The following is a 27,174-nucleotide window of genomic DNA, read 5'->3' on the forward strand; positions in this document are numbered from 1 at the left end:
ACACTCCTAATCATTCAGCAGACACGAAGCACAAAATCGTAGGAAACACCACACAGGAGGAGTTAATGTAATTCTCACATAAGTAACATGTCATAACCTGTTATTGATGTACAAAGACAACAAACTTTTAAAACAAGTGTTTACTAAGATTCTGGCAATAGCTTTATGTAACAAGATACAGCATACCAGGCCTGCCACTCAACTTGTTTGTGGTAAGTCTCAGCTTCAATATGAAGCCGTTAAAAACAAAAACCAAAAGTCCTGCTTTTTACATGCTAAATATCTTGAAAGTGTGCCATTAAACATAGTTATGAACTTAAGACAGCAAGAGTTAGTTAAAAGCTAAACACTGCAGCCTAAACAAAGTTTATACAAAACATGAAGTGTCTATCACTGGCTACGTAGAAATCTCCTGACTGGTTAAAACTTGTGTAACACATGCGCTTTACAACTGTCAGCTGTCAAGCTCAGAAAGTACCAGTGTCTACTAAACCATCCCTCTCCAAAGCCAAAGTGTAGTCAAAATGAATTCAAATGACGCAACACAACGTAACCCTAAAAACATTCAGTTATTATTGATGTGGAGGTAATTCCAGAGCTTTGGGGGCTTTCTCATGCTGCAAAGGGCCGGGTACCTCTGGTTCATTCCAAGCAGCATACGACAAAGTCTAAGGATGTCATTAACCTCAGTCAGGGCAGGACTGACCGTGCCCAGCTCTGTCCTCCCAGGAAGCATGGCTACTGTGTCCACAAAAGTAGGATGTGTGAGATCAAAGGCACGCTGTTCTGGTAGCTAAAGAGATAGCAAACCACCCCCTCTTTAAAAGCTCCTTCCCCAAGTAAATCAAAGCATACGTGGGGAAAAATTAAAATATACTTATCTACAGAGTAAGGATTTTGAAATATTAATGAAATCCCTACTTTGAAAATCTTTACTAGAGTCATCTCGTTATTTCTGGTTACATCTTAAAAGATGGATCCAGATTCAGTTCCTGTTGATTTATTCTTAAGTACTTCTAGTAAAAAATATTAGCTTTATTCCAAATATCTTAACCACTAGTATGACTGCAAAGTACTATCTCCCAGAGTCACCAAGCACTGGAAGAGGAAAAGGTGTTCAAGCAGCAGGCAACATTCATGGCCCTTCACACAGCGGAATCCAAGTGACTACTGACTAGTCCAGGACAAGTCTAAAAACAAGGGGATTCATGCACGTTACTAAGTAAGTCATAATCTTCACAGTTGAGAGCTCCTTTGACATTGCACTCTGTAAGGACCCTGGTCTTCTGGATGCTACGGCGAGTCTGAGCTTGAACTGGCAGCCTTCTTTTTCTTCTTCTTGCTGTGTTTCTTATGCTTCCTTCTCTTTTTAGCTTTGTCCTGTAAAGACAGTACCATAGCGGGTGTTATTACTGTGCCCACTGAAAACCATGCCGATTAAGAACACCATCCATCATTTCTACATCTCAGCTCCTTACTATAAACCACACAAGCAAGCACACTGGCTAGCACTTTCCAGAAAAGCCTCAACAACCACAACTATGGGGACAAGGAGTTCTCTCTGGGTCTCAAAGACAGGGAAATAACTCTTGAGTCAATGGCATATTAGCAGCTCCCAACAGAAACTTCTACAGAAAAGACTACTGGATCATGCTACCAATTACCACATTTCAAGGAAAAGGAACTAACTACAGCTCTAGCTCTGATAAAGGAAAGACACGCAGCAGGACACACCTGCTTTGTTGAGATGGCAGGTTTTTAAGGACACAATAGGTTTAAGTTGGAACATTATATTAGTGGGTTTTTTCTTTTTGGAGATAGGGATTCATACAGTCTAGGCTGGTCTTGAATACGATGTCACCAAGGATGACCTTGAACCCAGTGCTAGGATTACAGGCACACATCACAACATCCAACCAAATGCCTCCTTTTTACAGGGAAATTGCTGCCTAGGAAAAGTATTCCAAGTGTTAGTGGCTTAAAGGGTGCTGGATTTTGCTGAGCTCTAAGTCCTCTGGATGCATCTGTTGCAGAAGGCAAAATTTCAAGAGGCTAGAGTCCAGGTAAGGAAGGCAGAGTTCCCTCCCGCCTGCCACTGCTACAGAAGAATCTTGAAGCTTGCCCGCTTGGAGGTACTGTTGAAGATGGAGCCACAGCTCCGTGCATGGCGAATACTCTATCACCAGGGAACAGCCAGCCCCCGAGGGCTTTCTATTTAAAAGCATGCACTTAAACATAATTACACAGAGAAAGCCAAGATCTTCACTTGGAGCACTTTCTTACTGTGGTGCTGGCCCAGGAAGCACCCAGCACACGCACACTCCCACTGAGTTTCATCCACAGGACCATGGGTCTTTAGCTACTCCATTCTCCACATATACACTTCTACCTATCTCATACTGTACTGTATCTTCAAGAACTAGACTGTGCCTAGTGGAGATGCTGGTAACAGACAGCACTATAAAGAACATGAGTGCTAAAGTCTATGCTAGACCTAGCCAAATGTTTTTCTAATTAATCAATCAAAACTACAGTCCAAAATTATTTTCCCACTCACAAAATATAAAAAGTGATTCAGAATCATGTATACCCAGGTGAAGCTGGTGTTCCAGAGGCAGCCCTTACATTAAGAGCTATAAAGTTCTAGGAAATGGTTAACCAGGATCTACGAATGAAAATGTGCTCATTTTTTCTTTTACTTCTCCTTAGGAAAGTGCCTTCAAAGGCCACTTCCTACACGTAGACAGAGGAGCCTTACAATACTTCACAGATATGGTCTGTACTACTCTCTGAAGGTTATCAGCTATTTTCTTTCTTTTTTTTTTTTTTTTGGCTTCTCATTCATATACATCCCCCCTTTTTTAAACCCTCTTCTTTCCCTTCCTATCTATCAATTTGCATAATGGCAGGGTTGTTTTTTTAAGTAATTTGGTAATTAGTTACCCATTCCATGTTGCCACTTCTAGTATATTTCTCATTGCAGCTAATATTTTTAGAAGCCTTTTATTATTCAAGGTTTGGCTGACCTGTAAAAAATCTCTTTCAGAAGACTGAGGTAATCACCTATTTTATTTTAGCTTAAGAAAGTTAAATAGGGGCTGGAGATTTGGATCAGTGGTTAAGAGCACTTGCTATTCCTGCAAAGGATTTAGACTCAGCTCCTAGCACCTATAGGAAACCTCCAGTCCCAGAGGATCCTTTGCTTTTCTGCACCCCACGACTGACACACACACACACACACACACACACACACACACACACACACACACACACACACACACACACACCCATCCTCAGGCAAACACTCGGACAGGGAAAAATAAAACTTAAAGTCAGATAAAAGTTGGAGTATATGTAGGGTGTATTTAAATTTATAAATCATATCATTTTCTAATTCTATCTTTATTTATTTTGCGTGTCTATGTGTGCTATAGTACACATGGAGGTTAGAGGACAACTAGTATCTTAGAGATCAAACTTAGGTTGTCAGAAAGCTCCTATACACTCTGAGCCAATTCATCAGCCCCCTGAACGTCTATTTCTCCCCCCCACCCCCCAAGATAGGGTCTCACTGTGTAGCTCTTGCCTGTCCTAGAACTTATTCTGTAGACCAGGTTAGTCTTGAACTCACAGAGATTCACCTGCCTCTCCCTCTGCCTCCCAAGTCTTAGGAATAAAGATGTGCATGGCTCTGCCCAGCTCTGAACTATTTTTTACAGTAAGATACTGCAAGGGGCCTAGGGATGCTTGCTTCCCTTCCTAAGCCAACTCCTATCCAGTAAGACGGGTGATAGACACCATATCTCCCCGTCACTGAGTCAATGTTTCATTGGAGCAAGTGGGCCTGCTGTTGTCTATAAAAACACAAGATACTTGCTGTTGTTCTCTCTCGCTCTTCACCGCTTTTCTTCTTTTTCGCTTGCACCTTTTGTGAACAGAAGACAAACATGGAATTTGTACTTAGTGCATTTTAATCTTATACCTAATATATATTATATGTCCAAGTCATATGTAGAAAATTTTGATTATAAAATCACATTTTTATGACTCCTGTTATGTATCAATAAAGTTTCAAAAATAAAAAAGCAACAACTATAACTTAAGATTTTAAATGTCTCTAAGAATTTCCTTTGCACTCACTGCCTTTTAGCATCAAAACCAACCAGTGGGAGCTGAGAAAAGTATAAGGCAGACAGTACCTGAATCTTAGCTTTAGTTTAATACTATCAGTGTTCTATACTGCCAAACACGTACATTGTACTCCATATGGAGCAGTGGGTCAAATCTTTGTAACAACTATATCATTTGTATTATCTTCTGATCTATTAAAGCCTGGTGCACTAGACTGAAATTAAATTCAAAGTTGGCAAAAGTCCACGCATATTAAATGTTAAGTACAAATATATGATATTTTGTTAAGCTTTCCTTATTGTATACTGGATAAATGTTAAACATAGCAGTCCTAAAAGATAAAAACTGCCTAAGCATTCAGTTGTGTGGCATGCCTGTTAGATACCTACATGCTGAATACATGACACAAACACATGAACATGGCATGTCGATCTAAGGGAGACTAAGGATTGAAGGAACAGACAGAGTAGACACTGCTTGCAATTGGGTGGCAGCTCTCTGAGAGCTTGTCTAGATTTTGTGTACATTCTGGAACATGACTGATGGCAGAGATTTCCAAAGGCCACCTGTGAGGTGCCATCCAGCCTGAACTGGAGGTTTTAATCTTCTGAGCTTATCAAACTCAAGCTCTCTCTCACACCATCAAACACAGTCTTGTCAGATTATACACTGCTATTTACTTTGGTTTCTTCTACTAGGGGACAGTTAGTGTATCTAGTTTACATTAGCTATGAGTCGCATTTCAAAGAGTGTAAAACCAACAATGACTAGGCAGATGAGGTAGCAGGTGTGACAGGTCTCAGGGCCACTGTCACAGGCAAAAACCAAAGAAGTAACAAGGAGACTGGCACAAACAAACAAGGAAGGTACAAATATGAGAGAGAAGCGAGCTAAGGGACAGAGTAGACAGACAGAAAGCTGGGCAAGATAGATGCCAAAAGCCAGGAGACCAGAGAGGCAAGACTCAGGAAAGCATCTCCTTTGGCAATGGCCAAACAGTGCGTTTAAGACTAAAGACAGAGAGCACACATAGTCCTTCTTTTGTCTTTAACCATGACTGGATCTCATATGACATTGGAAAAGCATACAAAAGCCTGGTTAATTATCAAGTTGACAGCATGTGATATCTTCTGGAGGAACTTTAACACTTACTCCTTTCTTTTTCACTCACCTCTCCACAGTCTGACTCTGACAATGACTCAGATGACAAAGGTTTATCCTCATACATCTTTCTCTTTTTGCTGAGTCCTTTAGTGTCCTACAAAAATAAATAGATGTATCCTGATGAAATAATACTATGCCAAGTAAACTTTACGGTTCGTTTCCACACTGAAAAGTTTATGTCCTGTGTGTGTCTACCTGTCAGCACATGTGCATGTGCAGCAGTCAGAGAGCCAACGCTGGACGTCTACTCTCTCCTGCGACTTGGTGGGACTCAAGGATTCAATTCAGACTGTCAAATCTGCACCATGACACAAGCCCCAAACCTTATGCTTTAAGGTACATTTAATAATTCTTCTAATTATTACAAATCACCCATTTTTTAAATTTAGAATTTTTTGCAAATGATGACTTTACCAGAATTTTTTTTTTTCGGAGCTGGGGATCGAACCCAGGGCCTTGTGCTTGCTAGGCAAGCGCTCTACCACCGAGCCAAATCCCCAACCCCAGAATTTGTTTTTAATTCTACTACAGCAATGCTTTTATTTAATAAATTGAAGCAACTACATATCCACTCAGATCAGTATTCTCAACTTGTGGGTTGCAACCCTTTTGGGGAGGGGGGTCTTCAGAAAACACAAATATTTATATTATAATTTTTAACAGCAAAACTACAGTTATGAAGTAGCATTGAAAATAATTTTATGGCTGGGGGTCACCACAACATGAGGAACTGAACTAAAGGGTAACAGTATTAGGAAGACTGAGAACCACTACTTTAGAAAATAATGCCTTTCCTTAAATTAACAGATGCAATTTTTAGGTCATAAGAAATCAAGATGGTGGGAGATTTAGGTATTTTAATCCTTTTGTTTCTACTCAGGTTCATCAGAAAAGAAAATCAGTGGGTAATAACCTGTTATGATTTAAAAGGATGTCTGTATAATAACTTTGATATATTTAGAGTATTATATTTTTAAAAGATTTATTTTTACGCATGTGTATGTATATGTATGTGTATGTGTGTGCGCATGCCCATGGAAGGTATCCATGGAAGTCAAAAGAGTCAGATTCCCTGTAGCTGGAGTTGTAGGTACTTGTTAGTCACGCAATGTGGGTGCTGTGAACCTCAGGTCCTATGGAAGAAAAGCAAATACGCTTAACCACTAAGCCATCTCTCTAACTCCTATATCTCCAATCTCTTTTCTTTTTTTTTTTTTTTTTTTTTTTTTTTTTTTCGGAGCTGGGGACCGAACCCAGGGCCTTGTGCTTGCTAGGCAAGCGCTCTACCACTAAGCTAAATCCCCAACCCCTAAATCCTATATCTCATTTTGAAAACATCTTAATTCTGGGACAGCAAAATGGCTCAGAACATAACGACCACCAGAACTCACATAAAGGTAGAAGCAGAGAACCCATTTCACAAAGCTGTTTTCTGATCTACATATACAGCACAGTACACAGCATCATTCCCCCATACCATGTGCACAGATGCATGTGCATATATACACACAGTAAAATTCTTTTATAATGTACTTAGAGACTTAAGTAGACATTTTAAGAACTAAAAATTATGCAAACAACTAGTACAGCCAACAATTCAGAAATGTAAATTGAAAATTAAATATATCTACCTTCTGAGAACCTAGAAATTATAGTCTTAGATATGCATGAAAAAATTAAGAATAACACATAGGAGCAAAAATAGTTAAGACTCATGCACTGAATAGAGCCAGAGAGAGCTCAGTGATTAAGTTGCTGCTAGTGTGAAGACCCAGGTTCAGTTTGCTGCATCTACATGGTGGCTTACAACTGCCAGCAATTCCAGTAATGAGTATCTAATGCCCGCTTCTGGCCATCTTGGGCACCAGGCATGTACATAGTACATATGCACACATATAAGCAATATACTTAAACACATAAAAATAAATAAGATCTTTAAAGTTAAGGAAGAAATATGCATTGCAACAGTCTGCACCACTGAGATCTATAAATAACTGGTGGCTAGAGATGGCTCAGTGGTTCAGAGCATTCACTGCTCACGCAGAGGACCACGCTCAGTTTCCACTCCCATAACAAGCAACTCCACTCCAGTTCCAGGAGATGCTGTATCCTCTTCTGGCCTCCACAGGCATACACCTGACTATACACGGTGCACACAAACTCATGCAGACATACAGATAAATATATCTATAAATCTTAGAGAGGGAAAATATGCTGGGCAGTGGTGGCACACACCTTTAATCCCAGCACTTGGGAGGCAGAGGCAGTCGAATCTCTTTGAGTTCCAGGCCAGCCTGGTCTACAAAGTGAGTTCTAGGACAGCTAGGGTGACATGGAGAAACCCCCTCTCAAAAAACAAAACAAAAGAAGAAAAATGAGAATAATCTAAAGAAATAAGTAAATGGACTATTGTAAGCAAAAGAAATAAACTTGAAAACATCAAGGATGTCAATAGTAACCCTGAATAAAAGCTAGTCCCAGAACTTGCCACTATTTTGAAAAACCACAACACCAAATGTTACTATGAAGACATATATTTAGGTGCTAAATGTGACTAAGAAGCATGCATGTCAATTTGAGCTGCTTCGGAAGGAGTAGCAATTTTAAAACAGAAAACAGTCAGAAACAAATGTAAACCATTTATTAATTCCAGCCAGTCTGAGGATGGCTGTTCTGAGGATGTGTGTCTGTGTGTATGTACGAGATTCTGTATGTCATACTTTCAAATATTTAAAAATCATAACACAAGGGGTTGGGGATTTAGCTCAGCGGTAAAGCGCTTGCCTAGGAAGCGCAAGGCCCTGGGTTCAGTCCCCAGCTCCAAAAAAAAAAAAAAAAAAGTGCTCGTCACTGCTGTGCAGTTTATTAAAAAAAAATCATAACACAGCTGTTTCAGATTTTTACTATGTATTAAAAAGTTTTAGTTGCACATAGACTTTTCTCAAACATGAAAGCAACCATTATTTTATAATGACTTTGACTATCAGAAATAACCACATTTCTACTTCTATCAGTTAATATATATCAATCAGCATTAATAATAGAGAAGTCACAGTGGGAATCATGTAGACAGCCCAACTGCTGAGGAAGATCCCAGGAATATGAGGCTAGCCTGGACACCTCAGTGAGCCCCGTCTCATAAATAAATAAGTTCATTACATTACTATGACATGCCATAAGAAAAGAAACCCCTTATTGTGAAAAGTGACCCATCGCTGTTCATCTCTTAAAGTCATTAAGTGCTGCACGACAGCCTACCTTAAGGCAATGTAAAAATAGTTACCTTTTCTCTTTCAGTTATATCCTTTGACTTCTTTTTCTTTTTTGAACCATCCTAAACAAATATGCATAACTTTTAAATGTAGAAAATACAGTGTTAAGTATAGCCCTCCCAAAAGTTATTTGATTCATGACTAATTTACTTCAGTATTAGCATTTTATTCACTGAATAAAACCTAAGTTCCTGAGGGGCTGGGGATTTAGCTCAGTGGTAGAGCGCTTACCTAGGAAGCGCAAGACCCTGGGTTCGGTCCCCAGCTCCGAAAAAAAAGAACCAAAAACAACAACAACCTAAGCTCTCCTAAAAACAATACCCATGTGTTTATTTTAAAATAGGGATTTATGCCACTGTCTTTGTCTCTGGTGGCCATGTGCATGGGGGGTCTATAATCCACATGGTTTTCTGCTATCCACCAATCTGACTAGCCTACCATCCTTATCAAGAATTTTATGTTATTCCCTTAGTTCTAGTGATTAAAATCTGTATTAAAAACAACTTCGTACATGTGCTGAAAGGACTAAATGAATTAACCATCACGGGCCTACACAGATCCTACCACACAGCAGGCTTCTCATGAACACTACGCTAGCTATCACAATCATCAGACTGCAATGATTAAAGACTCAAGAGATTACCAACAGTCACTGAGTACTTTCTACACAAGAAATCTTCCCAGGGTGAGTGGAGCTCTTTTAGAAACCAGAATAGGATCCTTAGTTTCCTGAAGCCCCAGTGTTCCATGGTGTCCTTTCTCTCTTTCATTGGTATTGAAGATTGAACCCACAGCCTCTCTTGTGACTACCAGGCAAGCTCTCTAGCACATTTCTCCCAGGGAATAAACAAGTGTAACTAAGTAAGGTGCTGGTACTGTATGCCACTGACGACAGTCTGGCAACTACAGTCAACACTTTTCTAAACCACTTCACACTTTTTAAAAGACTGTTCAATGAGAGTTGAGTCAACTGTACTTGACTTCTAGTTAGTACAGAACAAATTTAGGTAAAAAGGAAAACATACTGGGCTAGTTATCAAAGGTAATCAGCTTTTTTTTTTTTAACCTAGAATTGCAAATATTATTTTACAAACAAAGGAAACACTATCATGGAATCATACAAACATGCATATGAAGAATAAAGGATAAAAAGATGCTACATGTACAATATTAAATACACCTGTCGACTGGTGCAGAACCTCAAAGTACAAAAGTCAAATGTGGCTGGGAGTGGTGGTGCTAGTGCACCCCTTTAGTGCCAGCACTCAGGCTGCACAGGAAGGCAGGTTGGATCTCAGTGACTTTGAGGCCAGCCTGATCTAGGTCTATACAGAGAAAAACTCTGTCTCAAAAATCCAAAAATGAAATCAAATGTGCTTTCTAACTGAAGCGCTAGACAGGAAAAGCAGACAGGAAAATGGCTGTTTTTGCTCTCAGCAGTCCAGGGCTGAGTCTCACCTTGCTGTCTGAGTCTGAATCCGACACGGAGGTCTCCGGAGACTTATGGCAATGGCTCTTCTTTTTCTTCCTTCTTTTTGTTTGCTTTTTATCCTACACAAAACATTTTTACAAGCATTTGCTTTCTGTTCCAGAATTTAATTAATCCGTTTAACTAATATAAATGTAGTAATGACCAGAGCATAATGAAAGGGCCAGCTTATAAACATAAAATTTCCTCAATTTATATTTATAACATATACCACTATTCACTTTCTATTTAAAGTGTCAAGTGATCTGAATTATAGGCATGTAATTCTAAGCAATGAGCCAACAACATTTTAGAATTAAAAAAAATTATTTTCAGTGAATAAAGCAAACTTAAAAAATATACATCAATATCTAAACATCTCATGTCATTCATATATGGATACTTAAGTTATGAACAATTAATTGAAATAAAAAATCAACATGTGTAGGAGCACCTGCCCCTCTGACAATCAAGGAGGTAAATTACTTCACAACCATCACAGCAAATCTTACCTCCTCCTCAGAATCTGAAGAACTGCTGGAAGAATCAGAGCTCGATGAAGAAGAAGATGAATACTTGACCAAGCACAAAACAATTAAAGCTTGTGAGATGCAGGAATTGGTTTCTTTTACTAAGTCTCTCAAGCACTTAGTGAAATCAATCTAGTGTCTAAGAAACAGATGCCATATTCACAGGATTTAGAAACTAAAATATCAAAGCCATTTCCCTCCCACAAAAGCTCAACAAAGCAACAACATGTGCAGCAATGAGCAGCACTGTCCTCTGCAGCAGCAGCAGCGGCGGCGGCAGCGGCGGCGGCAGCAGCAGCAGTAGCGGCAGAGACACTCCTAGGGTAGAGGACACTAACACTTCTTTCATGTCACCCATCCCAGCCAAAGGACCTGTGGGCTGCCTGACGCATCTGCAGTCTAAGTCAGTTTTAGCGCACAGGGAAATCAATCGTTCTTACTGTCTCATAGGCCCTAGCTGTAACATTTAGACAATAGAAAACTTTTGCTCACCCTACCAGATTTCTTCTTTTCTTTTTTCTTTTTCTAAATGAAAGAAAACACAAGCCTGAGTAAGTGGATGTGACTCTCAAATGAATTTATTAATACAGCATTATGAACCAATGGAAGAATGACAGTAAACTAAGTGGCGTTACCTGTCGCTTTTTGGATGAGCTCTCATTTCCACTTAATAGTTTTTCTCTATGTTTTTCTAGTTCTTTCTTCCAATTCTGCAAGAAGGTTCAAAGACACAATTGTAAGTTACCATTCCCTTTCCACTTGCTTATCTCAGCTTCCTGTTTTTAAACAAGAGATGTACTTATTTTCACTTGTGGACATGTCTGTGTAAGATGTGGTTTCTCTGTGTAGCCCTGGCCATCCTGGAACGTGCTTTGTAGACCAGGTTATCCTCGAACTCAGCTATCCATCTTCCTCCACCTTCTGAATGCTGGGATTTTTTTTAAAAGATTTTATTTATTATTATGTATAAGTACACTGTAGCTGTCTTTAGACATACCAGAGGGTATCAGATCTCATGACAGATGGTTGTGAGCCACCATGTGGTTCCTGGGAATTGAACTCAGGACCTCTGGAAGAGCAGTTGGTGCTCTTAACCTCTGAGCTATCTCTCCAGCCCTGAATGCTGGGATTAAAGGTGTGTGCAACAACACCTGGGCTTTAAAAAAACATTTAATAAAAAAAAGTATGTTTGTAGTGGGTGGGCATGGGTGTACTGTGCTGCGGTCTATGTGTGGAGGTAGCTCTCTCCTTCCATGTTTAGGTAGTTCTGAAGACCAAACTCAGATCACCAGGCTTTCACTTCAAGCAAGTGCCTTTACTGAGTCCTTCTTTTATCTTTATTAGAAAGTATTCATTTACTAACAAACCTGCCTCTAAATATTTAACAGTAACATTCATAAAATATAGAGCCCCTTAATTACTAAAGTACAATGATCAAACTCTTGGCTTATTAAAGTAAAACAGTTAACATAGGTTTCATTTTTATTATACGGAAAAGATCAGTCTATTTCTTTACGAAATGCTATTTACCAACCTCATTCATTTTCTCTTCAAACTCAGCCAAAGCCTTGGAGCCCTTCTTTTTCTTTTCCAGCTGCTCCTTCACTTCCTCCCTTAGGAGTAGAGTGATATATACAATGTAAGTGGATGAATAGAAACAGAACAGTCTGTAAATATTATTTTAATATTCTAAGACTCCCTTTCATATTGGCAGTTTGCAATCATGTAAATCACCATAATAAAGCCCACTGGGTGATACTAATCACTCCTCGTTTAAATCTAGATTGCTTAAATATTTTGATCGACTCTCAGAACAACCTAACAGGTACTTCACTCTATAGCATTACTGAAGTTCTAAGACAGTAAGACATCTCAGACCACAAACTTTAAGCTTTAAGATGAACCAAGTCAACTCTATCTTATTCAACTGCTACATTCTGCTAGTAAGATCCATGATATAAAAAACTTGACATGTAGGCAGAAGGCTTGAAACAGCCTACCTTTTAGGACCACTGTCCTAAGATGGGCATCCTGGAACTGGGATTTTGGAGAGATCTTACCATTCATTAAGCTGCTCTCATTAAGAGCAGCTAATTTTGCCTAAACTCTCTGTGTGTGAAGATACAGTACAGTTTAGGCTGATGTCTTCTTTATTCCAGGAATGTGAAGTTTGAGTATGTAACAGCAGAGGCTGACTGACCAACAATACAATCTTGGGCAAGAAAATGCCAGAGATAACTGCCCACTGGGCTGGCAGTGTCCAGCATGTGCTATCATAACTCTGCTGGGACTTACATGTGCCTTGTGTGATTCTATTAGGAAGAGCCTTGAAACCTTGCCTGGCCTCTTCAACAGTACCTTTGGTTGCCATTAGCAAGATTATCTGCCAAGACTCCTGTGAATGCTTTATGAATTACGCAACCTATGGGTTGTTTTAAAAAGGCCTGTTTGAACATTTTCCCTTTCAATTCCATTCCTCTTCTCATATTAAAGCCAAAGCAGCACTTTATGTGGGAACATTTCTGGAATGTTGCAGTGGTTAAGAACAAGACTTAACCACGTGAGAGGAGGTGGACAGTGAGCTGCAAGGACTCCCTATAACATGATGAGCATCGACTCCAGGTGCCTGCATATAAGGGTAGCAAGACATTTTAGAGGGTAGGGAAGAGAGGACAAGAAAGTTTTCCTCTGAGTGCTTTTTAGTTGTGCCAGTTCTCAAATGTCTATTCTGTTTACTCATGTGAATCACATATTCAAAACCAAGCACATGCTAAATGTTACTTTAATAGATTACCCTGACGAAAAATTACCTCTAGATGAATCAAAGACCTCAATGTGAAGCCAGAAACCTAAAACTGCTACAAGAAAGCATAGGCTGTGGCTTACAATACAGGAACAAAAAACGGTGTTCTGAACAGACTCTTTGTCCAGGAATTAAGACCAACGATCAACAAACATGCTGTTGCATATCTGCAGAGCAGAGGAAACAACTGAATGAAAAAGCTCACCAAGAATCTGTCAGCTGTACTTTTCATAGAGGATCAATATCCAGATATACAAAGAAACTCAAAAAACAAGGAAACAAACAACATAAAAAAGGGCGTGATAATGCTACCTGAAGGAGCCACAGATTATATACTGGAAACCTGCATATATCATATACAGATTATATACTGAAAACACAGGACTTGGAGGTACTGAGCTGGGACTGACCTGGGAGCCTCCTTTCTGGGGGCTGGCTCTCACAGTATCTGAAGGTGCTACGCAAGCTCCCAAGGGAGCAAAGGCAGTGGTAAAGCCCATGGATCCTAAGCAGAGGGCATATTGCCACTGGTACAAAGTGCACCTTTAGCTTGGAGGTAGCCACCAGATGTCTAACTGGACTTAAGACCCATGTAGGGGGAATTCATAATACTGCAAACATAGCCAAAAACTTGTGGCTGATGAGGTCACAGACTCTGGAGGAGAGCTGAGGACCGCCATTTATCCAATAAAATTTCTAACTGCATTCTAAATATGTACCCTTATATCCAGATAAGGGTCGCTCTTCCCTCAGTAGAGAAGTTTTCTCTGCAACAACACTACAAAGACCCTCAACTAGTCAGAACACAGAGAGTAAGTGCCCATGGGTGCCCACCCCAAGCTGGTGCATCTACCATGTAACCTCTACACTTAAGGCTCAGGGACAATTACAGAAGAGTTGTGTTGCTGTAACATTATACAAAATGCTGTTTTTCATCCCGCACTAGATCCGGCACTGTAGTGCCTGCCCTAAGATATCTGGTAGAAATCTTCATCTCAGCAAAGCGTCTCACCCACTTTGTTCCATCCCATCTCTCTGAGTCTGGCAACAATCTCTCTACCCATCTAGTTCCAAAGGCAGGTTGCCACCATGCCAGACACACACATCCCAATCCCATGGCTGCCCAGTGTCTCCAGTCACTACATACTCTCTTAAACTTAAATCGCCACATGAAAGAACACAAAACACAACAACCTCTGATCCAATTGATCAGATATAATTTGCTCATCTAGACATACAGAGCCCTGTACACATCCATTCCTTAAGAACACTCACAACGTGTAAATGTGCAGAGAGGAACCTTCACATCCACCTCCACGTTCTCTCTGCTGCTCCTCCCCCCTCGCTCCAGTCTCCTCCTCTCTCTAAAACTTCTATCCCACCCATCCTCGTTCTATCTTGTACCTGCCTACACCTGTATGGCATCCCACAGAGTAGCAGAAAGATTTTAAGAGTCGAAGGACCAGGATGTCCATTGAGAGACAGTAGTGTTTTCTAGACATGACAGGGAAGCTGCACCCATGAAATCACCACAATTTAGAGATCTGCATAATGAAAACAGTAGATGACAAGCCAACTGAATGAAGATGCTATAGATATCCCAGGGGTGGGGGTAGAAAATGAGTATGAGTCAGTTTTCCTTAGGGATGAAATGAACTTCTTGAAAGGTCATCCCCCAACGTGGACAGCCTTGAACACATGTGCATATGAGCAACACAAAATGAATGCAATTCAATAGGGTGCATATATGTTTAACAATATCAAAGAAGTCCCAAATTAGAGAAGGTGTAGGAAGGGAAAACAGAGAACTGGAGGCGGGAGAGAGAAGAATGGAAATTATATAAACACAATACTTATGGTTGAAACTCTCAAAAATCAGTAAAAATCACTTGTTATCTGTCAAGTGCTCAATAAAGGCAGCAAGGTTAAACTTATAAACAGGTAAACTGAGAAATACCAGGTAGGCCTTGGTCGATTCAGATAATCCTGGATTGTTGGTCCTGAAGACTGGATTGGACCCCTTGACCGAGCCATTGCTATTGGATTCATGTAGGCCTTGAGGAAAGAACAAGAATTAATTCCATTAAAATAGCCACTATGAAAAGTCACTTATATCTAGTAGTAGTATTATAAATGAATCGATATCCATAAATGTTAGTGGGTAAGTAGTTATTCCATATAACACATGTTGCTGAACTTTACCAGACAGCTGATGAATAATGATCCTTTCACCTACTGAAGCCTTGAGGGTAACTTTTTCTAAAACTCAGTAACCCATGAGGGTGATCACACCATGTTTACTACTAAAGAAAGTAAAATGAGCTAACTTACTGTTAATTCTCCTATTCCAGGAAGTACTATGTCATACTGATGGCAACTTTATTCCCAAATTAACTTCAAAATTAAATGACAATCAATAACAAAAATGAAGACTTCATAAAATGTGGCCAAAGTGACACATACCTACAATTCTAGTACTCTGGAGCTGTAGGAAGGAAGGTAAGGAGTAGCTACATGATACTTATCTCAAAACAAAACCAAAACCCAAAATAATTCTTAAAAACTTAAAATGTGTATGGATATTTTGCCTGTATGTCTGTCTGTGCACTGAGTACATACAGTGCCTGTGGAGATCATAAAAGGGTATCGGATCCTCTGGAAATGGAGTTACAGATCATCTTGAGTCACTGCCAGAATCAAACCCAGACCCTCTACAAGAACAGCCAGTGCTCTTAACACCTAAGCCATTTTCTCTAGACTCCCCCCAAATTAAAAATGTGCAGGGGAAGGACATTACCAGACAAATAAAAGACAACAATTTGCAGAATGAAAAAACCACCTGTAAGGACTTAAAATAGACATTCCTCCAAAGTTACACTGACAATGGCCAAAAACACAGGTAAGAATGTTCAGTATTACTAGGAAGGCTCTACCAAAAACTAGAAAATCACAAGGGCTGTTGGAAGACATCGGGGCTCTTTGTACACTGTTAGTGAGAGAATAAAATGGAATAGCTGTTGTAGAAAATAACTTGGTTGTTTTTCAAAAAGTTACGCATAGAATCACCACATGAACCTCCAATCACCATGTCTAGGTACCACACATACCCAAACAATGCAAAGCAGACTTTAATGGCACATCAGTGTCCACGACGGCTCAAAACAATACCCCACCCGATTTCTAAAGACCCAAATTCTAATACTGTATCCAGATGGGTCTAACTGAGGTAAGACAAATTCAACAGGACAGCTTCACAGCTCCACCTCTGGGAACATCTGTAAGAAGCAAATCCATAAAGACAGAAGACAGAACTGAGCTTATTAGCTAGAGAAACTAGAGAGATATTGTTTCATTAGACACAGCTTACTAGGGATTATGACAATTTTGGAAATGGACAGGTGGTTGTAGAACTGTGAATGTAGCTAATGGCATTCAACTATGCTCTAAAATGGCTACTGTTAGTACTCTTTAATCCCAGGAGTTTAAACTGTGGAAGAGGCAGGAGGATATCTGTGAGTCCAAGGCCAGTCTGGTCTACAATACCAAGTCCAGGCCAAAGACAGTGAAACCTGTCTCAAAAAAAAAAAAAAAAAAAAAAAAAAAAAAAAAAGTAAATGTCATAATATGTAAAACAAGATATCAGCCTCCACCTCACACCAACTGAAATGCTCAACAGAGGCAGCTGGATGAAATACCCAAGAGTATATGTTTACATAAGAACAAAATGTGCTCAGAGATGGGGAGATGACCCAGGATCTGATCCTGATACCCCATCTCTACTTTCTGAGTAACGAGATCATGGACATGTACCAGATCTAATTTTACATGGTGCTGGGAATCACACTAAGGCTTTGTACCTGCTAGACATGCACTCTACCAGCTGAGCTACATCCTATACCATGCATAAGAAATCAATAATTAAAAAAAAAAAGATGCTCTCTCTGTATTTTACAGTTACTATAGTAAGATAAACACACAGTTCAGAGCCCTCATCCAAAAACACTGACACAAAATAAAGCAATAGATTTGTGTTTAGTGATGGTTTCTGGCAGAGATGTTGATTTCCTAAAATCTGCTGTAGATGTAGATCTGCTTGTTTTGAGGCAGGCTCTCCCTAAGCAGCTGTAGGCTGTCCTGACTCTGAGTGACCCTGCCTCACCTGATGATTACAACCATGCACCACCATACTTGACTCAGTTTCAACCTCATATTCACTTTTCCCAAGTTTAATTCAAGTTGATAAACTCTTCTTTCTCCCCTCTATCTAAATGATAAAAACTTAGGCTAAACAAACCTGAAAGCTCTAGAACAAAAAGAAGCAAACACACCGAAAAGTAGTAGATAACAGAAAATAATGGAACTCAGAATAAAGTCAATAAATTAGAAACAAAGAAAGCAATACAAAGAATTAATGAAACAAAAGACTTGGTTGAGAAAACCAACAAGACAGACAAACCAAACCCTTAGCCAAACTAACTTAAAAGGCAGAGACAGTTTGAAATGAACAAAATCTGAAATGAAAAGGAGGGCACGACACCAGACACCACGGACATCCAAAGATTCAGGAGTTCTTAGCTCAAAAACCTGAACTCCACAAAACTGAAAAATATAAACAAAATAAATCATTTTCTTGGTACATAACACTTAACTTACCAAAGCTAAACCAAGACAATCTAAATAGATCTAAACCTCTAAAGAAATAGAAGCAGTCATTAAAAGTCTTCCAACAAAAAAAAGGCCCAGGGCCAGATGGTTTTAGTGCAGAATTCTACTACACCTTCAAAGAAGAGCTAATTCCAATACTCTTGAAATTATTTTACAAAATAGAAGGAAAACTGACAAACTCAATTATGAGGCCACAGTCACCCTAATACCACACAAAGACTCAACCAAGAAAGAGAATTAAGACCAAACTCCTTATGAACACTGACGTAAAAATACTAACAAAATATTCACAAACAATCCAAGAACACATCAAAAACATCATACACCATGAACACACTGCTACAGGAGACAGTTCATGAACAGAACACCAATGGCTCAATCACTAAGATCACAACTAATAAAATGGGACCTTTGAAACGGAAAAGCGTCTCTAAGGCAAAGGACACCATGAAAAGAACAAAACAGCAACTACAGAGTGGTTCACCAACCCTGTATCTGACAGAGGGCTGACACGCAAAATATACATAAAGGAGTCAAGAAACAAGACATCAACAAACCAAATAACCTAATTAAAAGATGGGGTACAGAGCTAAACAGACAATTCTGCAAACGAATCTCTAAAGCTCAAGAAACACTTTTAAAAAAAGGTCAACATCCTTGTCACCAGGGAAATGCAAATCACAACAACTCAGGTTTCATCTCACACATGTCAGAATGGCTCGAGAACTCAAGCCACAGCTCAGGCTGATGAGGATGTGGAGCAAGGGTGACACCCCTCTAGTCCCAATTTGAAAGCAAACTTCTATAATTCTTTGGAAATCAATTTGGTAGTTTCTCAGAAAACTGGAAATAGATTGACCTCAAGACCCAACTACACCACTCCTCAGCATATACCCAAAAGATGCTTCACTATACCACAAGGACACATGCTCCAGTATGTTCACAGCAGCTTTATTCGTAATAGCCAGGAACTGGAAACAACCCAGACATCCCTCAACCAAAGAATGAGTAAAGAAAATGTGGTACATTTACACATGAATATTACTCAGTTATTAAAAACAGCATCATGAAATTTGCAGGCAAATAGACGGAACTAGAGAAGCCCATCCTGAATGAGGTAAGCCAGACCCAGAAAGACAAACATGGAATGTACTCACAGGTAAGTGGACATTAGTTGTAAAGAAAACCCATTCATTCTACAATTCACTCATGAGCCTCGAGAGGCTACATTAGAAGGAGGGCTCGAGGGGTGGGGGAGATTGAATCTCAGTGAGAAGGGAAATAGACTAGATATGGGGGTAAATGGAGGGGGAGGACTGGAGACTGGGTGGGGGATGGGCCATGGATGGAGCAGGAGGGATGATAAGGGCGTATGGAGGGAGACAGTACTAGGAGAGCTGGATGGGAGCATACCCCTGGGACAAGCTAGAAACCTAGGACTATGGAAACTCCCAGGAATCTTTGAGGGTGACTCTAGCTAAGAGTCCTTGTTATAGTGAATATGGAGACTGAACCAGCCATCTCCTGTAAGAGAGGCAAGACTTCTAACGGAGGGACAGGGACACCAATCCAGTCATAAAACCTTTGACCTACAATCTGCTCTGCTGTTCTGCCTATAAGATGTGCAGGGGTTAAAAGATGGAACAGACGAATTACCCTAAATGCACAGAACACATGAAACTCAAGACGGATGACCAAAATGTGAACGCTTCACTCCTTCTCTAAAAGGGGAACAAGAATACCCTTGGCAGGGGATAGGGAGGCAAAGTTTAGAACAGAGGCTGAAGGAACATCCATTCAGAGCCTGCCCCACATGTGGCCCATACATGTACAGCCACCAAACTAGATTAGATGGATGAAGCAAAGAAGTGCAGACCGACAGGAGCCGGATGTAGATCGCTCCTGAGAGACACAGCCAGAATACAGCAAATACAGAGGCGAATGCCAGCAGCAAACCACTGAACTGAGAATAGGTCCCCCGTTGAAGGAATCAGAGAAAGAACTGGAAGAGCTTGAAGGGGCTCGAGACCCCATATGTACAACAATGCCAAGCAACCAGAGCTTCCAGGGACTAAGCCACTACCCAAAGACTATACATGGACTGACCCTGGACTCTGACCTCATAGGTAGCATTGAATATCCTAGTAAGAGCACCAGTGGAAGGGGAAGCCCTTGGTCCTGCCAAGGCTGAACCCCAGTGAACGGGATTCTTGGGGGGAGGGTGGCAATGGGGGGAGGATGGGGAGGGGAACACTTCTAAAGAAGGGGAGGGGGAGGGATTAAGAGGATGTTGGCCTGGAAACTGGGAAAGGGAATAACAATTGAAATGTAAATAAGAAATACCCAATTTAATAAAGATGGAGAAAAAAAAGGTGGAGCAGAATTTGAGGGAAGGGCCAACCAATGACTGGTCCAGTTGAGACCCATGCCATGAGTAGGAGGGCACCCCTGACACTATTAATGTTATTCTGCTATACTAGCAGACAGGAGCCTAACATAACTGTCATCAGAGAGGTTTCACCCAGGAAATAATGAAAACAGATACAGAGACCCACAGCCAAACATTAAGCGGAGCTTGGGAAATTCTATGGAAGAAGGGGAGGAAGGATTGAAGGAGTCAGAGGGTCAAGGACACCACAGGAAAGCCTACAAAATCAACTAACGTGGACTCACAGGCTCATAGAGGCTGAGCTGCCAACCAGAGAGCATGTACGGGAAGGACCTAGGCCCTCTGCACATATGTAGTGGTTGTGCAGCTGGGTCTTCTAAAGAAGGAGCAGAGGGGGCTGGAGAGATGGCTCAGCGGTTAAGAGCACCCGACTGCTCTTCCAGAGGTTATGAGTTCAATTCCCAGTGGCTCACAACCATCTGTAAAGAGATCCGATGCCCTCTTCTGGTGTATCTGAAGACAGCTACAGTGTGTACTTATATATAATAAATAAATAAATCTAAAAGAAGAAAAAAAAAGGAGCAGAGGCTGTTTTCCAGTCTGTTGCCTGCCTTTGGATCCCTTTCTGCTATCTGGGTTCTTTTGTCTAGCCTCAATAGTCTTACTGCAACTTTGTATGTCAAGGCTGGTTCATATCCATGGGAGGCCTCTTTTCTGAGGAGAAGGGGAGGAGGAAGATGGAGGGAAAGGAGAACCTGTGATCAGGATGCAAAGTAAATAAATAACTTTATATAAAAAAAAAAACTTAGCCTAAAGGAAACTACTCGTAGGTTAATTTTAAGGCCTCTCTTACTATTTAACATTTGTTGGACTTTATAACAAAACTTGTAAAAATGACCAACATTTCTACCTATCTAACAAATGTGACAGACTTGCAGATTTTCTGGCAGAGTAAACAATACAAAATCACCACTAAAACAATACTGCCTAATTACTTGGATGACCACAAATCTCTAAGGGAAGTTTCTTACAAGTAGGAAGGAATATTAGAATTTCCTAATGTTAGGGATATTTAAAGAATCAAGAAAATATATGAGTATCAAACCCAATGCAAAATACAGAGACACTGTGTGCACTTGTGTAACCACAGGCTGACACGTGGTGCATTCCTCAAATGCTCTCCACCTTTTTGAGATTGGGTCTCTCACTGAGCCTGGAACTCAAGAATTTAACTAGACTAGCTGGCTAGCAAGGCTGAGATCCTCCTGTCTCTAACCCACACCATTCTAAGATTAAAGATGCACACCACTGTACTTGGCTTTTTTACATGGGTTCTGGGGACTAAGTCCTCAGGCTTGCATGGCAAGCACTTTCCTAAGTCATCTCCCAATCCCAGAACTTTGGTTATTTTGTTTTTATATAAACTATACTCTCAAATAACAGAATTGTCAGCTCACTAATGATGCTGCTGATTCACACCACAAAAACTAAACCCAACATTTGTAAAAAAACAGTATGGCAAATATATATCATGACTTTTTTTTTTCGGAGCTGAAGACCGAACCCAGGGCCTTACCACTGAACTAAATCCCGAACCCCGACATTTTTTAAATTTAGGTGTATGAATCTGCTTGTGTATGCACCATGTGCAAAGGTGTCACTGAAGGCCAGAAAAGGACATCAGATCCTTGGAAACGGAGTTACAAGTATTTGTGAGTTTTGAGTACTGGGAACTAAACCCAGGTTCTCTGCAAGAGCACGAAATACTCTTAACTGCAGTCATTTTAGTAGTACCTAATGGTAAACATTTTAAGTTTAAAACTGTAAACTTATAGGGGTTGGGGATTTAGCTCAGTGGTAGAGCGCTTGCCTAGCAAGCGGAAGGCCCTGGGTTCGGTCCCCAGATCTGGAAAAACAAAAAACAAAAAACAAACCCTAAAATTATTTCCAAAGAGTGCAACTATAGAAAAAGACCATCCCAACTAAATTACCACAATAGCAAAAAATGAAAACACCTGAACCATCATCAAATTAGGATTCATGAAATATACTCGTGTGCCCCTAAATGAAGTATTATGTAGTCACTGAAAAGTAGATCTATAGTTTTTGTGATTTGGAAAGACTTCCAAGGTTCTGGAGAGAAGGAAAAAAACAAACAAACAAAAAACACCGTTGCAAAAAAAAAAAAAAACAACAGCATTTGAGTAAATAACAAAATATGAACATACATGTACACCAAAATGAGGAGATACTCCCCTCAACTACTTTATTTTTGTAAATATTTATTTTTGATTGTGTGTGTTTGAGAGTACATGCACTCAAGTGCAGAAGCTTGTAGAGGACAGAAGACAGCGTTAGACCTCTTGAAGCTACAGTTAGAGATGGTTGTGGACCATCTGATGTCAGTACTAGGAACCAAATCCTGGTCCTCTTCAGGAGTATATATGCTAAAGATTAAGTGAATCCACTACAAAAGAACACTAAGGGCTGGGGAGATGGCTTCGCAGGTAAGAGCATTTGCTTTTCTTGCAAAGGATCTTGGTTCAGTTCCCCAAACCTCTATTTCCCAAAAGGGTAGCTCTTAACTGGCTGTAATTCCTATTCCAGGAAATCTTACACCCTCTTTTGGCCTCTGGTGCCTTGTGCCAAGGGAGATCAGAAAAGGGCTAAAAATGTTCTGGAAAAGAATTATTAAGAGGCTGTGAGCTGCCATCAGGCGCTGGGAAACAAATCTGTGCCCTATGGAAGAACAGCCAGTGCTCTTAATCACTAGGCCATTGCACTCACTCACCTTGATCATTTTAAATACTGCAACCCTGGGGGAGAGATGCCTCAGTGAGTAAAGGCATGTGCTTCCAAGCCTGAAGGCCTGGGTTTGTTCTCTGGGACCCACACAGTGGACAGAGAGTACTGACTCTGGAAAATTGTCTCCTGGTACACTGCACAATCCCCCTCCCCACACACACGTACAAAAGTTAAAATGTAATAGAAATTACAAAAACAAATACTTTGACTTTCTAAGTCACACATTCATATTATTCATGTCTGTGGCTCCAAACTTCTGCATGAGTTCAAGTAAAAGAAAATGATTTGTTATTGTAACTCATACTATCAAGAATATGAAGCGAGCATCCAGAAAACAACAGGTACAAAGGCACTGTGGGCTTCAGTCCTTTACAGACACCAAGTACTAAAATGGCCAGCTAAAAAAGCCTCTTAAGGAAAAAAAAAATTCATAATGTAATCTGTGATCCTGGAACACCATGTGTCAAACAATGTAGGACTGTAACAACAGTACCCTGGGTCTTGCCAGATACTGGTAACAGGAGACTACCCATGTGTGTGAATGCAAGTAGGCAAGCTTTCACACAGGCACAGAACTCTCTATCCTTTCTATTCAACTTTTCTGTGAACCCAAAGCTTCTCTAAGAAGGGCTGGAGAGATGGCACATGGGTCAAAGTACATACTTCTAAAGGACTCAAGTTTGGTTCTCAGTAGCTTCAAAGGCTGTAACAAAACAAACTCCACTACAGAACAAAATAAAAATTACCATTCAGGAGAGAGAAAGATGGCTCAACTCACCAAAACACTTTTATACCCAGCCTGATGACCTGAGTTTGATCCTGGTAATCTACACGGTAAAAGAAAAGTCCCGGGGCTGGGGATTTAGCTCAGTGGTAGAGCGCTTGCCTAGGAAGCACAAGGCCCTGGGTTCGGTCCCCAGCTCCGAAAAAAAAGACCCAAAAAAAAAAAAAAAAAAAAAAGAAAAGTCCCTGGAAGTTTCTTGCTGGTTCACTGTGGTAGGTGTGCACACATACACACAAAATAAATAAATATGAATAAAACCAAAACAACTGTTCATCATGAGATCTAAGGGGACTTTCTGATTTTAATTTGTATCTGTGTGTCCCTGTGTCCATGTGAATGGTCACAGATATCAGAAGTGGGCACTGGCTCTCCTAGAGCTGGGATTACAGAGGGCTGATGTGGGTGCTGGGAATGCAAGTTCAGTCCTCTGCAAGAGCAGCACATACTAGGTCTGGTGGCTCTTGTTTTTAATCCCAGTACTCCAGAGACAGAGGCAGGCACAGGACAGCCTAGTCTACAAAGTTCCAGGTCAGTTGGAACCAAACACAGAGACCCTTCCTCAAAACAAGCAAGCAAGCAAGCAAACATTAATAGAAAGGAAGGGAGGGAGGGAACCTGTGCTCCTACCCTCCAAGCATTACTCCAGTCCCCTAAAGGTTTGGTTGATTTTTTTAACTGCCAATCCTGCAATCTTTAAAACCATGAGGGCATAATCAATGTAAGAAAAAGAACTGGATTGCCTCTCAGACAATTTCTAGAGAAGAACAACAGCTAGTATTTTCAGAGGCAGACACTCAAAATCTAGTTCTGGAAAAACTATGGAGCTAGTAAAGAGACCAGTGATTGTGGTGGATTGAGGGACAGGTGAGACTGAAACAGAGCTTTCAAAGTGGTGACAGTGTTCGGTCCCCAGCTCCGAAAAAAAGAACCAAAAAAAAAAAAAAAAAAAAAAAAAAAAAGTGGTGACAGTGCATCATAATGGGTGGTATCATTATTAATGTGTCCAAAGACACACTATGCACAGTATCACAGGATGGGATCCTGTTTTCCTGAAACATAGTCAGTTCACCTGTATCTCTACAGTGGAGGATGTTGATAATGGAGAAGCTGTGTGTGTGTGGAACCAGGATATATAGGATGTGTGGGTTAAAAGCCTTATTAAAGTGAGACTCTGGGGAGAGGGGAGGGATCCAGATCCATGAGGTACTGAACCAAATACCAAATGATACAAGTTATGGTCAAGTTTAAGCATCCTTGCCCTGCCCTCTATGTCTCAGATCTCCCTTACATCTACAACTCCCACCTTTTGAAAAAATGTTTTCAGTCTTAGAATCTTTGAAGTACAAACAAAATGCTACCAGAACATATTGTGGGATGACAACAGAACAGTACAGAGCTGTCAAAACGCTCCAGTAAACGAAACTAATTTTTATGTTTTGAAAATGACTTGAGGAATATATAAATGAAACTTTCCAGTAAAATGAAACAGTCTGGATTTCAGTAAGAAACTATAATGTCTGTAAGCAATCCTATAATCTTTAAAATCACGACAGCATCATTAATAACAACAAAGCAAAACTGTCTCCATTCCTGGTGAGGTGATTTCTACCTGAGAGGACACTAAAAGAACCCAAGCACTAGGTCGAACTTAGGATGCCCAAGCACATAGAGCATTTCAACACTATCCTATGATCCAGTTAACGCGTGGTCTCGTCCTGAAGCCAGGAGGAAAGTACACTCCTGAACAGTGCAAGCAAGATTCGCGACCACCAAGCTTCCATGACGGAATCACAAGGCACTAAAACGGACGTTTTTGTTGTTTTAAAGACGGGGTGGCGAACACTATCATTTCCCAGGCCGATTTTTATAGGTACCCGCACGTTCAGTTGGGCAGTTGCCTTTGTGGTCAAACTGTGACTAAGGAGGTCCCCCCATTCCCACAGGTAGAAACTTGGGTTCAGAAGTCACTAACTTCCGAGGGCACAGGAGTCTAGAGCACCCCAAAGCCATCATTCCCGCACCCCACCCCCATTCCCGCGGTTGGGCTGCGCTGGGTCTGGGCCTCTCTGCACAGACGGCGCCGGCTCCGGTTCCGTGCTCTCAGCCCTTACCGCGGCGGAGCGGCAGGCCCAGGGCCCGCAGAGCACGACGCTGAGGACCAGCAAGGCGCACGCGCACCGCACGGCGCGGGGTCTCGGGGCCCCAAGTGCGACGCGGCCGCCAGCCCCGCCGCGACGGGCGACGGCTTCCGCTCGCTCGCCTGCCGTCCGGCCCCCGCCTCACTCCACCGTTTTCCCTACCGAATACTCACCACGCGATTGTCTCGCTTCCCCATGGTGGCCGGCCGAACGCGCGTGAACCCACAGGGAAAGCAGGCCGGAGAAGAAGCCGAAGCGGCCCGCCGCAAGTCTTCTTACCGCCTCTATGCCCCGCCCAGAGAGCGGCGCCCTGCCAATCCGGGGGACCGCGCACGCCACGGCGCCCCCTGGCGGTGTGGAGGACAGACCAGCGCTAGCGACAGCCCGCGGGTTCCCAGGAGCTACAGCAGGATTCTTGTGACCCCACTATGTGTACCCCGCCTCGCCAAGGCAGCTCACTCCATTTGGCCTTGGCTTTCTTATGCGCTGAAATACTCATTCTAGGGGGAAGCAAGATTACTACTATCCCTACTGTGCCTGCGCTGGTACACTGTTGAAAATAAAGTGAAGACCAACACAATCTGGTCCTAGAGACTTGCTTAAGGAATTTGTGCTCTAAACTTCATTTATTCATCACCTGTGAATTTTTTTTTTTTTTTTTTTTGAGACTGGGTTTCTCTCTGTAGCCCTGGCTGTCCTGGAACTAGCTTGGTAGACCAGGATGACCTTGAACTCATGAAAATCCACCTACCTCTGCCTCCCTGGAATTAAACAGATCCACTACCACCCGGCAATTTCTGTTATTGGTTTATTTTTTTTAAATCATCTACTTGACATAATTACTATTTAAGAACACTTACTGCTCCTGCAGAGGACTTTGGTTTAGTTCTAAGTAACCACATGATAGTTCGTAACCATAACTCCAGTTCCTGGGTATCCAATGCCCTCTTCTGACCTCTGTGGGTACCAGGCACACACACTGCACACACATACATGTAGGCAAACACATAAAATAAAGCTGACAA

General features: G+C 41.1%; 1 protein-coding gene across 9 annotated transcripts; it reads right to left on the minus strand.

Moving 5' to 3' along the window:
* Positions 1 to 125: 125 nt before the first annotated feature.
* Fam133b (family with sequence similarity 133, member B) lies at positions 126 to 26,724 on the minus strand. 9 transcript variants are annotated; one of them, XM_063286233.1, is made up of 11 exons: positions 26,323 to 26,724; positions 15,326 to 15,423; positions 12,100 to 12,178; positions 11,201 to 11,275; positions 11,058 to 11,090; positions 10,548 to 10,610; positions 10,026 to 10,118; positions 8,579 to 8,629; positions 5,303 to 5,389; positions 3,874 to 3,925; positions 126 to 1,380 (listed from the first exon to the last, which is right to left on the minus strand). In XM_063286233.1, the coding sequence occupies exons 1-11, from the start codon at positions 26,344 to 26,346 to the stop codon at positions 1,370 to 1,372; spliced, it is 666 nt and encodes a 221-aa protein (XP_063142303.1). In that variant the 5' UTR covers positions 26,347 to 26,724; the 3' UTR covers positions 126 to 1,369. The 9 variants fall into 9 exon arrangements, with proteins under 9 accessions (XP_063142303.1, NP_001019970.1, XP_063142302.1 ...); NM_001024799.2 differs by having other exon boundaries at positions 3,878 to 3,925; positions 26,323 to 26,448; XM_063286232.1 differs by lacking the exon at positions 26,323 to 26,724 and adding an exon at positions 26,123 to 26,291 and having other exon boundaries at positions 3,878 to 3,925.
* Between the last annotated feature and the right edge of the window lie 450 nt (positions 26,725 to 27,174).

This window comes from Rattus norvegicus, chromosome 4, assembly GCF_036323735.1.
Source record: "Rattus norvegicus strain BN/NHsdMcwi chromosome 4, GRCr8, whole genome shotgun sequence".
Classification (NCBI taxonomy): Eukaryota; Metazoa; Chordata; class Mammalia; order Rodentia; family Muridae; genus Rattus; species Rattus norvegicus.

Excerpts from the sequence above, each read along its gene's own strand:
- Fam133b (NM_001024799.2), bottom strand. The coding sequence starts at position 26,346 with ATGGGGAAGCGAGACAATCGCGTG. Across the intron at positions 8,630-10,025 it reads ATTCAGACTCAGACAGCAAG|GATGGTTCAAAAAAGAAAAA; the intron begins GTGAGACTCAGC and ends ATATTTGTTTAG. Across the intron at positions 1,381-3,877 it reads AAGAGCGAGAGAGAACAACA|GACAAAGCTAAAAAGAGAAG; the intron begins GCAAGTATCTTG and ends CTGTCTTTACAG.